We start from the raw sequence: 14,540 nt of genomic DNA on the forward strand, positions 1-14,540 counted from the left end.
ATGAAAGCCGTGGCAACCAAGCAGTAAATATTGAAGCAAACGTAATTCATTAACAAATCCTCCGTTGACATGTTGTACTTAGCGAGGGAGGCAAGTAGGCTAAGCACGTTGACAATTGCTAGTGAGTTTTACAATGATTGATGAACACTCACCCTCCCCCTAAAGAGCTTTCTAGGCCATTCTCACTCTAGCACTAGGAAACATCAAAGTGACCGAGGAGTCATACTGCCTTATTTGGCTTACAATGAAAGAAATACTAGAAAATAACCCTACACTAGTATTTACATGATGGAAACCCATCCCAAACACACGAGATAAGCGGTCATAGGCAAGCATAATGCCCTGAACAAGCTTAGCCCGTGACACCATGGCTAGTATATATAAAGCAAAAGCTAAATTGAAATCTTTGTAGAGACTCAATTTTACATATTGGTTAAGTTTGAGTTTGAGTATTATGTAAGTCAAGTATTAAATATTAGAATAAGTATCATCTAGATATACTTAATCATTAGTTATGGTAAATATTATAATTAATAACATTGAGTGCATACACTACATTGGTGTATGCTGTGCTGTATAAACATACAAACACAATAAGGTCTACAATTCTAAAAGAATGATAAAATAAATGAAAATTGCACATAATGCAAAGTACAGATAAGATAAATTTTACTATGACCATCAAGTATGTTGTTATGACTTAAAAATATATCAACTTTTGATTCGTATGTATATAAATTTCTCTTTAAATGTACATAGAGATAATTAGACGAAAGATTGAATAAATTCGAGTCTCACATTCACCAGTCATGAATTTAATCAATACATTTATAACATGACTCAATTTCCAAATAAAAACTATTAAGAGATAATTAACTCTTCCCAACTTAATACGGCTCTCATTGTATTATCAAAATCGTAACCATTGATGTGATACTAACAATGTTTGATTTAACAAGACTTAACAATACACATCAAAATAGTGTCACAAACCAATTGGTAGGATCTTATTAGGTGAATTAGGTGATATTGATGTACGGGTTTATGTCTAGCCAATAGGATTTTGTTGGGTAATATAACATAAGACATGAGCCATTGTATAGTACACTTATATTTAATTTGATTACCTAAAACAATATTGTACATTGCATCATTCATTAAGACTCTGCTAGTTGGATCAGTGTCATAGTGGGTCGTGTTATATATCACTATGTGTATTTGTATTTAATTTAGTTGCCTAATAAAAATGAAACAATATTCAATTTGAGGATTAGTTGTGTAGTCTAGGTTTAACGAGAGAGAGAGAGAGAGAGTGTTGTGTCTGTTTGTGAGAGAGTGAGAGAGGACAGGGGAACACAGCCTTTTATGAGACTGCCTTTTGGTCACACAGTTTTGGACCCAATCGGACGGCCGAAATCTAAACCCCTAAACCAGTCATTGGCTTTAAACCTTGGCCAGCAGTTCCCGCGCTTGATCGTTAGGGTTTAAGCCTCTCGACGTGGACGTTGAAATGGAGACTTCGCCCAGCTACTTCGACCCTGAGGATCTCACCGTCAGAGAACAGTATCGTCGATACGGGTTCTGATCTATCTTCGCATTCACTTTTATCCTCTCGACATGGACGTTGAAATGGAGACTTCGCCCAGCTACTTCGACCCTGAGGATCTCACCGTCAGAGAACAGTATCGTCGATACGGGTTCTGATCTATCTTCGCATTCACTTTTATTACTTTTCGTCCTTCAATTTTGGTTCAGCCTTCACAATGTCTGGTGCTTGCGCTCAGAATTGCAAACTTGTCAGTTTCATGGGACAATTAAGATCAATACGTTACTTGTTCGTTGGAGAATATCGATAATTGGGTTATTTGTTGCATATATTTTGCTACTGTTCGAATTCTTTGAATTGCAATATGTGTGTGTGTGTGTACATATTTATACGTTTATATATGAAGTAGTAATAAAAATTGTAAAAGTAGTTGTATTACTCTCAGCACAGCCCTCTTGTATTTATGGAGTAGGAGGTCTTCATACCTTTGGTTTGGTGTTCTGTCGATTGCTTTTCAAGAGGAGTTTCTCTGGATCTGGGTTCTGGTTTTTCCTTATTTATTCATTGTTTTTCTTTTATTTTTTTGCTTACTGGAGGACACCTGAGCTGCCTTGTTTGTACCGTTCTTATATTTCTTTTTCTAAGATAATTCTTTGTTTACCCAAAAATAGTTGTCCGAAGTTAGGGGGAATCTATTTAAATCTGGATACAGGAAACATTTCTTATTTACGCTTGGTTTGTATATAGGAAAGTTTATCTTACAAATACTTCCAGTTGCTATTGGTGGCAGTCCGGGATAATTTTTTCTTCTGTTACTTAAATGTTGCTACTTTGTTCCGCGCATGCTGACACTTAAACATGTGAAATGTGCAGGAAAAGGCATTCAGCTTCAAGCATATCCCCTCAGCAGGAAGGTTCAATATTTTCAAAGTTGAGTGATGGGCAGAATATCCAAAAGCGACTTAATGCTGCACTTTTTTTTGAAGACATTAAACAAGAGGTGGAGAGTTTGGATGCTGATCACTCAGAAGGGACACCGGCAAAGATGCATTCTGCTTCTAAAAGGAGATCATCTATTGACAGTCATGGAGTCTTAGATGCTGATGTTGGTTTTGATTCAATTCGTCGAGCTGGAAGTTATTCACTAAAATCTTGCAAGCTTGAGGATGATGCAATGGGAGATGGCGGAGAGACAACGTTTGGTTTATTTGCATCTTTACTTGATTCTGCCCTCCAAGGTGCTTGAAGTAATCTTCCCTTTACTGTTGCATGCTTTTGAGAATTTTAAATAATTTAACTCTTGCATTTTAAATGGTTTTATTGTTTCATAACTACATGTCTTTTTGAGCTGTATACATCATTTGGCTAAGTCATTAGCAGAGAGAATATGACACTCATGCATTTGATAAGTGTTGTTTGTGTAGCATTAACTTGTATAACCACTATCATTTTCACTGTGAACAAACCAGGAGGTATTTTATCAAAACCAATCATGTTTCATTGACGAATTATCTTATTTGTTTTTCACTTAACTTTGATTTCTGATGGTATGGATGGAGGCGTCTAATATTGTTGGAACTATTGCACAGATGTTGCGGATTCTCTGTAGTACTTTGATCATCTTCACTTAGGTATCAACATATGGTGTCTGAAACCTTTTCATAGCCTTGTCTACAGCTAGCTTTTTTCTGTGCAATCTCTGCAGTTATGATTGCGCCTTTTTTTTTTGGCAGGCAGAATTTCTTAGTCTTTCCATTTATGGTTTTTTAGATGTTGAATGTGATTGTAATCCTATATATGGTATAATTTTTTTGTTTCCACATGTCATGGTAATTTATTGATCTCTTTATCCTTGCATAGTATGTATGCTCTCTTTGATATTCTTGATATGTTTGTGTTTTTCATTCACTAATAATTTTGGATGAATCCTATTATTATAAAAAATATTGGGTGAGAAGATTAAAAAACTTAGTGTTGAGGGGATTCCATTCAGTGTACAATAACTACAATGACATCAAAGCCTTAAGGCCTAGTGGGGTGGGCGACATGAATTCTTTTCTGTAAATTTACATGGCCTTGGGCAGTATCCTTTGGCTGAAAAATCCTTACTATCTCATTTCATGTTATTTTAGATGTACCCTTAACTAGTTCATTTGCCCTCACAGTCACATATGCATTATATGGCCTATGTTATAGGTGCCCAAACCATCTCAGCCACCTTTCCTTTCTTATCTTCTATTTGTGCTATGCCCAACTTACCATGGATGTGTCCATTTCTCTATCTTTTAATGTCATGCTACTTATCCTCTTTAGAAGTCTTTTTTTGACAACATTTATTTTGTGGATATGTTGTATTAGTTGTCGAACATTCTGATATAACGTAGCTGGTCTTAAAGCCGTCATGTAGAACTTTCATTTTAATTTTAAGGGTGTTCTACGATTGCTCAACACTCTTGAAGCACTTCTTCATTTTACCAACTTTAATTCTATGCATTACATTTACACCTTCCACAATTTTTCCTTCACCTTGCATAATAGATCGAAGGTTTTGAAATCTACTAGTGCTATTAGTTTCTTTAAGTTTATTCTTCTCTCCTATATTCCTCCTACAATGACAGAAATTAAATTTCATATAGTCCATATTTTATTTGGACTAATCTTAAAACCTCTATATGCTAAAGTTTCTCTTCATAATTTTCACTTATATTTCACTCCACACTTAGTTTCATCAATCAAGACGATATTATCTAAAAAAAAAAATTCCATGTGCTGCAGAACCTCATTTTGAGTACTCCTAATAAGTTCATCCATCATTGATGTAAAAAGATAAGGACTCAAAGCAGACCCTAAAATGTACACCTATTATGATTGGAAAATCCCCTCTCCACTTGCAGTCCGTACACTAGTAATTACTCTACATAGTTTAATGGCATTGGTGTACCAGCATACTACTCTTTTTCCTGGAACCCACCATAGAATTTCCCTACCCTGTTGTTTCAGTGAATGAAAACCATGTGCAAGTCCATCTTCATTTCCCAAAACTTTTTCATTGATATAATTATATAAAGCTTTTATAGTTGGTCTCACAGGCATAAAACCAAATTAAATTTTTGAAACACTTGTCTCTAATTGTGATATTTTTTCTATCATTCTTTCCCAAAGTTTCATTGCATGATTCATAAGTTTAATTCCCCGAGTTATTACAATTTTGAATTTCTCCTTTATTTTTATAAAGGTATTGAAGTGTTTCTCCTATATATTCTAGCATTTTTTTTTTAATTATGTTAAATAAATTAGTTTAACCAAAAAATTTTGTTATCACCTACGCATTGACGAACTTCGATTGGCTTTTCCATATTTCATTTTTTATGCAATCTGAAGTTCATTAATTCAAATTTTGCAAATAGATCTCAAAATTTCAACCTTTTCCTCATTTGTCAATTTTAAGTTTAGGCCTTCCTCTTAGTTTTCATCAAATAGCATATTAAAGCATCTTCCCCATCTTTCTTTTATGTCTTCTTCTTTAATCAAGAAACTATCATCTTCATTTATCATACATTTCATATTATTTAAGTTCTTGCTCTTTCCTTCTCTAGCTCTAGCTAGTTTAGATATGTCTCTTTCCCCTTCTTTTGGATCTAGTCTAGTATATATTATTACATGCTCTATGTTTAGCTTCATTGGCAGCCTTTATTTTTGCCTCTTTATATTTTTCCAAGTTTTCTGTGTTATTTTTGCTATGTCTTGAACCACATTCTTCTTGTCTTTAGGACTTTTGAACATCTTGATCCCACACCCAACTATTTTTACTAGCTGAAAAAAATCTTCCTCTACATTCACCTCAAGCCTCCTCTAAATTTACCTAAAAACCTATGTTGCTATCTCCTTTTAAATAGAACTAGTTATCCCACTCCAAATAGTGTCTATGTCTATAGTTTTCCTATTTTATATTAATCTTTGATTATTTTATCTTTAAATTTGATCATATTTTCTCCCTTTAGGTTCCACCACCTAATTATCCTACATTGATTTATGTTAACATTTCGCTTCCATTTTTTTTATATGTATATCTTACACTAAAACTCTATGTTTTGTAGTTAAACTTTCGCCTTGGATAGCTTTACGATCATGTATGATTAATGATCTGCTCTTTTTATTAAGAAAAAATCTGTTGATTTTTTATTTTGTCGATTTCTGAAAGTTATTAAGTGTCCTTTCTCTTTTTAAAGCATGTATTCATTGTAGTAAGTTCATATGACATGGCGAAGCCAAAAGATACCTTCTCTAGACTCCTTTTTATCTCCATATCCATGTCCTCCGTGTATCCTATCGTAGCCTTTATTGTCCTTCTTGATGTGTCCATTCAGATATGCTCCCATGAAATAATCTCTCAGCCCTTGATATCCTTTTTTTATTATTGTCCATATCTTGCCAAAATTGTCTTTTAATGTTTTTTGCCAAGCTTATTTGAGGACCATAAGCACTAATGACATTTATTATTTTTTGTCCTAAGGCCATCTTGGATTTTATGATTCTTACTCTTTTAAAATCTAGAACACTATCTTTTATGTCTTGGTCTTCAATGATTCCTACCCCTTTTTTATGCTTTTCTAGTTTACCAAAGTTTAAATCCTGATTTTTCAATTTGTATAGCTTTTTCCCCCATCCACTTCGTTTCTTAAAGTTTATGTTAATTTTTCTTCTAGTCATTGTGTCAACAATCTGTAAGCTTTTATCAGTAAGGTCCCATGTTTCAAGTTGCTAATCTAACCTAGTCTATTAAACCAACTTCTTTACTCGACCATGTCCAGAATTTTGCGGAACCTCATGATGCAGGACAACATCAAGGAATTGCTACAAGGGAGAAATTAAAAGAGAAATAGAGGAGAGGAGAGATGAGTAGAGCGGGGGAGAAATAGAGAAGATGGAAGGTGAAGAAAAGAAGAAAGAAGAGATGAGCAGAAAGAGGTTCAAATGGGGGGAACCTCATGCTCACTTTTTAATTCAAATTTATCAAAACACTAAATCTTGCATGGATTTGACACCCTATTTATAAGAAAGCCTAAATTACATGAAATTGCACATAAACCCTTGAAGATATGTAAAACTACAATCAAACCCGAAAATACACTTGTCCCTATGACAAGCAACTAAACTCATAATGAACTACTAAATAACTAATGGATTTAGGGCCCAACGAATCAACGATCCCTTACCCTATTCTTTGAAATTGGTCTCCAAATTGGGTCAAAATGATCCATCCAAATACCCGTTTCCCATCCTATATCACCTCGCCTATTTGACACATGCTGGCATGGCACGTTGTCTTGAGGTGACAACCTAGCCCTCCATTGCCCATTTTTTCACTGCACCCAGGTGGTGTAAATGCAGCACATTGCTCTTAGGGGATTTCCAAGTTTAATTGGTAAGTACTCATATCGTAGAAAGCTAACAAATTTTATGCTGGCTTCAGCTACCTAACACAACCATCCTCCTTTACCCGGGCTTGGGACCAGCTGTTTGTGGAAAGAATTAGGACATTAAGGGCATCACCGGTTCACAGGTGGAGTTGGGAGTGCTTTTACAGTGAACGGTAAATTTCATAAGCCTTTTTTGAGTCAACTTCCCTTTGCTTGAGTTTGCCTCAGTAAACGGATTCATTTTTCAAGTCCCATAGGTTGATTTCTATTCTTCAAATCTGTTCTCAGTTTCTATATCTTGTTTACAAGCATATTGGCACAAATCTAATTATTGTTCCGGCAAGTCGCCTGGTGAAAATTTTCTAGATTCTGATATCACAGATTTTATATTTTAAATGTGCAGTTCTTGAGATAGTTCTAGAGAGGAAATTTTTGTATTTATTGATTCATTTTGTTCGTAGTTTCACTAGTGGGCTAGTTTTGTGGATTAACTGTCTGTTGTAGGGATTTTGGTTATGAAATAATGGACTGCACATTTCTTCTGGAAAATTTTATAGGGAATTAACTAGGCATCTGGTTCAAGGAATCTCATGCCTGGGAATTCTATACCTGGGATGTTGTTCCCACGTGAATCCAAGATTACCAAAAATAAAATGAATAGGCAGGTCACACATATTCCTGATTTTGCTGGTGTTAGACACTTCACCTAAAAGCTTCGTGTATATCAAGATTTAACAGCGGGAACATAGGATTAATAATGGGTGTTGACTATGTGGGCTTCCTAGAATGAACCCAATATAGACCTCTGGTATTCCCAAATCACATTCTTTGAATCCTCAAGATTCTCTGAACCAAAAACTGCTTACGTTATTTTTTTTGGCAGTTTGCAAATTCATTTCATTGTTAAGGATTTATTACCTTCTTGGTTACGATCTGCATTGTCAATCTTAATGTTGGCTATTTGTATATTGCAGGGTTGATGCCCATTCCCGATCTGATACTACGATTTGAGGAATCTTGCCGTAATGTGTCGGAATCAATTAGGTGTGTGTAATAATTGAAGATATTTGTTCAGTGCCATTTGTAATTTAGAAACGGATGCTGCTATGGTATTTGATATGTTTTAAAATTTATCTGTTTTTCAACCTCCTCTTTGTTTTATATTGGTATTGCTTGTTACAATGGAAACTTATGAGCATGCATGCATGCATAAACTAATTAATTTTTTATCTGATGTTTGCCCGACTCTTTAGCTGGACTAAATTAAATGATCTAAGAGCGATCAATTCTCTGAAGCTCTAGCTGGACTATATTTCTTGGTGCTTCTTTTTTGACTGGTAAGATTTGACCCTGGATCTCCCTCACCTGATCCTAACCCTTCAACATTGAAGCAGGCCGTACAGACTTTTTTTTGGTGCATTAGGATTGATCAATATTGTCTTGGTGAGCTAGGATACTTTCAAATACAGGAAGAAAGTTGTTTCATTCTTTTTAGTCACTTATTTTCCCATTGTTTTAAATGACCAAGGAAGCAAAAATTTCTCATTATTAGGTGTACAAAATGTTGATTTTATACTAATGCATGAAATACACCTCTACAAAGAATACTAGGAATAAGTGCTGCTGTTAATATCAGGAACTCCATGTATCATATACTCCTGTAGAAATATTGTTGGCTAAAGGAAGACCATCTATCAGAGTTTCTCTATTTTTAATCCCTCAAATATATTGTCTGGGTTGAGCCTTCATAGGATTTTAGCCATTAGTAGGAGAGAGCTGCTGTTGTGATGAGAACAGTGAGGTTCCTTTGGCAAAATGTGTGTTATTTTCATTGGACTCCTGGCATAACCCACATATTAGGAATGAGGGCCTTATAGGGTCTTTTAACCTGAAACAAACCATGTGCATTAATCCTGTTGAGAGTCATGGTCCATTAAGTCTGAATCATAATGGGAACAATTGCCTTCCAAATGGCTCAAGGAAAATGATTGGGGAAAGGAGTTTTTAGGTGAAGGAAGAAAGATTTAGTAGAAAAAGAACTTGAAGATTCTTCCATCCAAACTCTCTCATCACCCCTATTGAAGGGAACAAAATGATCCAGAACATTAAGCAAGGTAGTGAGGTCGCCAACATCTCTTACATTGAGATTCCTGAAAAATGGATATCTCAAGAAAGAGAATCCCCTCAGAAGAAAAAATAGAGTTGATAGGTTCACTGTGAAAAAAAGTAAGCCTAAAAAACATGGCACCATCGTCTCCAGCAAGACTTTGCCTACCTAGAAATCCTCTCAAAAACTGAATCGTGTGGGAAACAAACTTGCATGGGCTCGCACTAGAAACAATGTCACTTTCTCTAATATCCCACCCATTTCAATAAAACCTCATGCTTCTAATCTTTTTGTGCCATATTGAATTAACATCTGAAGGGAATCTCCACTACCATTTTCCAATTCAAGAGAGGTTCTTAGATACCACATTGCCAAGCCCCAGTACCCCTTCAGATTTAGGTCCTTTAACCTATTGCCATCTTTTTGTTTTCTTGTAAAGAAAAAAATGAGAGCTTTCATAGATACAGTCACTCCGCTTCAAATTTGCAGAGAGCAATAAATTGCTGTTGTTTCCAGCTGGAATTGTGGGCAAACTGTGAATGATCATTATGTAATTCATGTTTTGGACACTCTATGGATCGCTTAACTTTCTGTACCACAGGGTGGCATCCCTTTGATGCGCAGCTAATGGAAGTTTCTCTTTACCGATAAAAATGAAAAAGAAACCTCCACCCAGCTAACAAGATGGTCAATGTTATTCTTGTAAAGCCAGACCAAAGAAAATCATGCATCAACCTCTGTAGAACCCTAGCATACACTCATGGGAACTCAAAAGAGATATAAGAAATAAATGGGCATGTTGGAGAGGGAAGGGCTAGCTAATGAGTGTAATGCTTCCCTCAACTCCCCCTAGAGATTAGCACTCCCTCTTCCCTCCCTCCAACCTCCTGCCTTCCCTCTCTGTCACAGGTTCCGAAGAAGCCATGGCGGTAGGATTGCCTCCAAGAGGGAGATCTAGATGGGAAAAAGTGGCCTATCTAGAGAAACACAGCCCGCCAAAGCAGTAAACCCCTCTAACTCACTACCTTTGCAGAAAACTTATTGAATCTTGATTTCCTATTGCACCCTCCTAAAATTTTAAAATTTGGCTGAAATTTTGGCGAATTTCTGAAATTTTGGCTAATTTCTGAAATTTAAGATCATGCTTGTAACTTCTTTGAGAAGGAACTTGGGTGAGAGAGAAACAATAGGTCTTGTTTAGTTGTTTGAGGTGCATGATTCTTTTCATCATCCTTCCAAACATGATCATAGGATTTGGACTTTGGATGTTTGAGTATAAATCTTTCATTAATCATCTTACCTGGGAATATAATACTACTCATTTGCCTTTGAAAAATCTTATTTGGAAAGCTAAGGCTCTTTCAACAGTCGGGGCCTTCATTAGGTGTGTTGTTCTCAGTGTATCAATACAAATGACATGCTTAAGGCGAGAAAACTAGCTGTATTCAAATGCTAAGTGCCTGTGTTTTTTTTTTCCCAAAGTGGTGAGTGGAATGTATGTTTACTTTTGCAATGTCCCTTTTCTTAGTTCATTTGAAATAGGCTTTTTGGTTGTTTTGGGGAGCATTGAGTGTGCTTTTCTTTGGAAAGTTTTTCTTTTTCCTTTTTACCCCTGTAGAAATTTGAGGGATTTGGTGGTAGGGGAACTTCCTTGTATACATGCTACTTTTGCTAACTGTTGTGTATTTGATTGGAAACTTTAGAACCTTTAATTGGAGGGGTGATGTCTTCCGATTTCATTTGGTGTATTCTTTTTTTGACATCGCCCTGGTGCTCTGGTTGTGGATTGTTAAGAGGAGCTGGCTTGTTGATATGTAACGAGATTAAAGGTCATTTATTTATTTTAAGAGAACTCTTTTTCTTTCATTTCTTGAAGGGGGATACCTTGTCCTTCCAGTATTATACTCTTTTCTCTGTTTAAATACATTTTCTTCTTTTATAGTTTAGGCTTCATTTAAGCTAAACCATTATGTTTGCAGTCTTTATGCAAATAAAATTGCGATTTTCTAATGTAATGGTTTTTTTTTTTTTAATAATTGTATTTGAATATGAAGTAGGAATGTGGTGACAGATATATTATTTAGCTTGTATGATGGCTAATTCCAATAACAAATCTTGAATATTAGAATCTATACTCGTGCACTTCTTTTTTTTTGATAACCAGCAACATTGATGCCTGTGGCCATTTCACTGTTTCCTATGCATTTGTTTCTGAAGGTATGGGTCCAGCGGGAGACATCGGATTGCCGAGGACAAGCTGATGAGGCAAAAAGCTCGATTGCTGCTTGACGAAGCTGCTTCATGGTCCCTTCTGTGGTATCTTTATGGAAAAGGAAAGGCTCCTGGACCTATGTTTTTAACTCAGAAATGATATTCTGCAATGTATAATGGGATTTTGAGTGATGTTGTTATTTCATTACAAATTTTGCATATCATACTTATTGAATTTTTGTTGACTTGATCACGATGTACATACTTGAAAAACAAGTGACTCGAATTCTAACATGCCTAACATTTTTTCTACAATATTGTTAGGAAGACATTGGTGATATATATTTGAAAAGTAAAAATATTACATTTTGGAAATCATGAACATTATTACTTCTTGGTTGAATACAGAAAGCTCATATATTATTGGACTCGCATTGACAATGGCCCCTTTGATTCTCACCCATTCGTGCAATGTTTAATCATTCCAATACAACGAAATCTCTGGGAGTTCAATATTTTGTCGATGTGCACTTTCTTAACTAAAACAATAGTTTATTCATGATGAGATATGAGGAATTCAGTTGATATTAGCCATAAATCTAGATTGCAGGAAGAGGCTACCATGTTCAATTGAATGATAAGCAAAGTTAAAAGACAAAAGTTTGCTATTGCATTTTTATGTTTCAATGATATCTCTCTGCTATAGTCTCGAATGGTGAAACTGCATGCCTCTCTTCTATTGTGTTTTTTTCATGTCCCATATTTTTCAGACATAATTTCTATGGATTATTTAGAGGATGAGGAAATTGGCTTTAAACTTGTCAATGTTCTTGCCACTCAACGCTCTAAAAAAGTAGTTGTTGTTGTTGTTTTTTTTTTTTTTTTTAAATTTATTTTTAATTTTTTTTCCAGCCTTGCAACTCAAAGTAAGTTAGCATAAAGTCTGTTGGGTTTATTTATGTTAGGGGACTGGTGCATTCAATAGTTTGTTTGAAAATTGAGCTATACAGATTCTTCAAATAAATACAACACAACAACAAAACCAAGCCTTAGTCCCACTAGGTGGGGTCGGCTATATGAATCATTTTCCGTCAATTTATGCAATCATGGACCATTTCTTTTGAGATTCAAGGATATTAAATCCTTACTATCTCTTCCCAAGTTATTTTAGGTCTACCCCTACCCCTTCTACTGCCCCCCACAGTAACTAAGTCACTCTTCCTCACAGGTGCACTATGTGACCTGTGTTACAAGTGTCCATACCATCTGAGTCGTTCCTCCCTTATCTTTTATAGGAGCTACACCTAACTTACCACAAACATGTTCATTCCTTAATTTATCTTTTAATGTTACCCCTATCCCTGCTACTGCCCCCCACAGTAATTAAGTCACTTTTCTTCACAGGTGCACTATGTGGCCTACGTTGCAAGTGTCCATACCATCTTAGTCGTCCCCTCCCTTATCTTATCTTATCTTTTATGGGAGCTACACTTAACTTATCACGAATATGTTCATTCCTTAATTTATCTCTTAATGTTATACCACTCATCCATCTTAGCATTCTCATCTCGGTTTACTTTTTGGATATTATGTTTCTTCGTTGCCCAACATTCCGAACCATATAGCACAGCTGGTCTTATAGCTGTCCTATAAAATTTCCCTTTCAATTTTAAGGGTATTCTATGATCACAGAGCACACTTGAGATTCTTCAAATAAGTGATTGCAAAATTTGGGATGTACACAGCTAATGGTGAATTCAAATGTTTGGAAGCTGCATGGTTGGCGAGTGGACCCCAGGCAAATTACCTGGATTGGGGGCTGCTGGTAAGATGCATTACTGTGCAGCTGCTTCCTGCTCGTCCAAGCCTCCATACATTTTGAATGAAACTTATTTTCTGGGAATTTTTTTTTTCTCTTATAAATTTCAGTTTCAAGGATATCATTTTCCTGTTGTTTTTCTCCTAATCAGATTGAAGACAGGAAGATACAAGATAAATTTTTGTTGAACTTTGTGGTTAGTTACTATTCAGTTTGAGTTTTGAATTATATATGAAGTAGTTTTGTTCTTTTTACAGGGAATGAAGAACTCCCTGAAGATTTGGTCATGGTAACTTATTATTATTTTTTAAAATTAACTCAGAATGTTTCTGTTTATTATTGTGGAGAATATCTTATCTTTGATTTTTATTAATTCTATTTTATCTTTATTTTGAATTTCACTATTGGTTATGCCCATTCTTTTTGAAGTCACCCACAACTTCACATTTGGAGGCTTGCCAGTTTGTTGCGAATGACCATACAGCACAATTATGCCTTCGGATTGTTCAGTGGCTAGAAGGATTGGCCTCCAATGCCCTTGATTTAGATAAGAAGGTGATGAGTTCTGTTGCTTTCTCTGGTTTTGGATGTGTTGGTCAGACAACAAAAGCTAAAGTTACTGCTTTTTAGTAATATTTTGTGCTATTGAGTATTTATGAGAAACTCTTTGCAAACACTTGAAAATGCAGCTCATATTTGAAAAATTCAATATTCCTTTGGAACCCCAGGGACACAGCATGACTGATTTTCACATTTATATGATTTTTTATAGTTTGAAAAAAAAAAAAATCTAGGTATAGTCACTAAGGAGAGATGGGCAAAATTTAAATACTGATCAAGTAATTACAGTTAGATGATCAAAATCATGGAATTTTAAGTTGCAATTAAGGTTGTTATACACTAACCACACCCCCCCCCTCCCCCCCCAGTGCGCGGAAAAAAAAGAACGTACATGATGGAATCTATCATTACTGAAGTTTTTAATAAAGTTTGGCTTCAGTATTCTTATTTTTTGCATTGATTTTAAAGAAACTAGCTGCTTATTTTTGGAAAGTGGTACCATGGTTTATGTTGGTCTGAATCTGTAGTAGGACAGAAGATATGTTCAGAATCTAGGTTGTCTTTGGATAGGCAAGACTACGGTAGAATACGTAACTATTTTGGGCATTTTAATGGGAAAATAGCAAGGATTGTGGTCATTTGCCGATTTGCCCAAAACTAAGCAGTTTTGATGTTAAATAATTCATTGAAGAATGGGAGATTGGAAGGGTGGTGTTGTCCATAGAGTAAGCACATGGTAAGTGAAGTCGAAGAGCGTATGTGTTGTGTTGTGTGATTGAGATGCCTATTAGATCAAAGGGAAAAAATTATCCAACTTCTATGATACTAGGCCTGCTTTATCTATTGTTTAGAATTATTGGTAATAAAAATATGAGT

General features: G+C 35.4%; 1 protein-coding gene across 1 annotated transcript in view; it reads left to right on the top strand.

The window, feature by feature from the left end:
- Positions 1 to 1,321: 1,321 nt before the first annotated feature.
- The window catches only part of LOC131163606 (nuclear pore complex protein NUP107), a 54,787-nt gene continuing 41,568 nt past the window's right edge, over positions 1,322 to 14,540 (top strand). The window contains exons 1-6 of the mRNA XM_058120207.1: positions 1,322 to 1,697; positions 2,420 to 2,784; positions 7,941 to 8,010; positions 11,291 to 11,404; positions 13,359 to 13,392; positions 13,533 to 13,658. Coding sequence (XP_057976190.1) covers positions 1,618 to 1,697; positions 2,420 to 2,784; positions 7,941 to 8,010; positions 11,291 to 11,404; positions 13,359 to 13,392; positions 13,533 to 13,658 — 789 coding nt within the window. The 5' untranslated portion in view covers positions 1,322 to 1,617. The remainder of the gene's footprint in view (positions 1,698 to 2,419; positions 2,785 to 7,940; positions 8,011 to 11,290; positions 11,405 to 13,358; positions 13,393 to 13,532; positions 13,659 to 14,540) is intronic.

Source organism: Malania oleifera, chromosome 9 (assembly GCF_029873635.1).
Source record: "Malania oleifera isolate guangnan ecotype guangnan chromosome 9, ASM2987363v1, whole genome shotgun sequence".
NCBI lineage: Eukaryota > Viridiplantae > Streptophyta > Magnoliopsida > Santalales > Ximeniaceae > Malania > Malania oleifera.